The sequence below is a fragment of the Cricetulus griseus genome, chromosome 2 (genome assembly GCF_003668045.3).
Source record: "Cricetulus griseus strain 17A/GY chromosome 2, alternate assembly CriGri-PICRH-1.0, whole genome shotgun sequence".
In the NCBI taxonomy this organism is placed as follows: domain Eukaryota; kingdom Metazoa; phylum Chordata; class Mammalia; order Rodentia; family Cricetidae; genus Cricetulus; species Cricetulus griseus.
Genome location: NC_048595.1, coordinates 243,173,474 through 243,175,536, shown reverse-complemented (window position 1 = coordinate 243,175,536; position 2,063 = coordinate 243,173,474). Strand labels below are relative to the sequence as shown.

Here is a 2,063-nt window from a genome sequence, read left to right as displayed (position 1 = left end):
AAATCAATGTATATAATTTATAATATTTTCTGACTTCCTATTAAGGTATCTTATTAGAAACCACTATCCCTTCCCCTGTTTTCCTACGTATGTTGTATGTATGGCAAATTCCTTCTAATTTCTACACTAAATTCAGCCTTGTGATTAAATTGCAGAATGAATAAATTACTGTTGTCAACTCACAGAAGGTCCTCTAATGGCAGGGACAATTCTTTCACATGTAAGTCTTTAATACTGCACTTACCATAGTTAAACCTACATAACAATAATGTCAAATTACTACATCTGTTCTGTGCCAAATACCAGGTTAAACTCATCACGTATATCTTAACTCAAATAACTGACCTTAAAAGCCAATGTACTTATTGCCTATGATTGGTTCACTATTTTCATAAATATAATCACCAACTCTTTTACAAAACAATAAAATATATAATGGTTACATGTGTTGCATTAGAAAAATAACTTAGACCTAGATGAATCTCTTTGGAAAATCTTGCCAAAGACAATCATCTTCAATGCTCTTCTGAACCAGGGATAGAAAAAGGCATAAACCACTGGGTTGAAGGCAGAATTCAGGTACCCAAACCAACTCAGTGCATCAATCAAAGTGAGCGGGATAGCATAGCCCAGGAAAGGGTCCAGGACCATGCAGAAAAAGAAAGGGGACCAACATATGAGGAAAACACCCATCACAATGCCTAAGGTCTTCGCAGCTTTTGTTTCTTTGCTTTGTGGCATTCCGTGTTTCTCTTCCAATCCAATTTGAAGACTTGTGCCATGAATTGACCTGGCTTGTCCTTTAGCTATGAAATATATTCTATAGTAAACAAACAACATGACAGATCCAGGTATATAGAAAACAGTCATGAAGACCAATACCCCAGACACTTTGCTAAAGAAGGTAGAACAGCCACCCAGGCAGCCAGCCTGTTTGTGATACAGCTCTTCAACTCCTCTGATGTTCAGCTCCAGGAAGATCATTCCAAATGCAAAAATAGCTGGAACACTCCAGCTAATGAGGATCATCACCAAAATAGTCAAGATACTCATCTTGGCTTTGTATCTCAATGGGTCAAACACAGCATAGTAGCGGTCAATGGAAATGAAGGATAAGTGGAAAATGGATGCCGAGCTCAGCATAATATCAGTGCTGGTATGAACTTTACAGAAAATTTCTCCGAAATACCAACAGTGCTCAACTGTCCTCACCATGCTGTAAGGCATCACCAGGCAACCCAGCAGAAAGTCCACAGTGGCCATGGAGTGAAGGAGCCAATTTGTGGGTGTATGAAGTTGCTTGAAATGGGATATAGAAATTATTACTATTAAATTACCAACCAGAGTGGCCAGAATTATAAGTGACATTAAGCTATAGAGGGAAGCACTAACGTCCCTTGACCAGTTGCTGTTCATGTGGGAAATGTTAATATCGTGGCAACGACGCATCACTACAGAGAACTACACAGTGGCTGGTTTTTCTCTTAGGCTGTTGAGCAATCTTCCTCCAGAATCCATAGGCAGGTTAGAGTTCCATCTCCTTTCATTTCTTATGGGTACATACTTGTCCTGGAAACCTGGGAGGAGCAAAAAGAAGAAGAGAAATGATTAAGTGATCAGCAACTAACTTAATCCTTTTATACCGTATTTCCACACTCTTGCTGAAGAATATCTGCTTGGAAAGTTTTATTTCCAATGTTAGTTTAATAAGTCAATTCAAAACATGTTTAATATCCAGTTGGAGATGGACATTGTGCTAAAATATAAAACTTGAAATGAAATAAAATCGGCACATAAAACCTCCATGTCTAAAAGCCCAAGAAAACCAGATGATGATTATTTTGGGTCAATCAGTGGAAACAGTCCTTGTCTGAAGAAAGACAGAGTTTGAAGACTTACACTGTACAGGTCACATTTAAATTGTCAGGGATTTAAAATAGCCTGTGAGTACACCCCATGAGACATTTTCCATCTATACTCTATCAATGTCATTCTTAGTCAACTTACTACTAGATTGCCGAACTCAAGGGTAAGTCTTTGGTATCCTAGTCACCTCTTCCAAT

General features: G+C 38.2%; 1 protein-coding gene across 1 annotated transcript; it reads right to left on the bottom strand.

Moving 5' to 3' along the window:
• Positions 1–453: 453 nt before the first annotated feature.
• Taar1 (trace amine associated receptor 1) lies at positions 454–1,449 on the bottom strand. Its single transcript, XM_027402965.2, has one exon. It carries the CDS (start codon positions 1,447–1,449, stop codon positions 454–456), a length of 996 nt encoding a protein of 331 aa, XP_027258766.1.
• Positions 1,450–2,063: the final 614 nt, after the last annotated feature.

Bases quoted from the DNA above. Each gene is read 5' to 3' on its own strand.
- Taar1 (XM_027402965.2), bottom strand. From the start codon at position 1,449: ATGCGTCGTTGCCACGATATTAACATTTCCCACATGAACAGCAACTGG.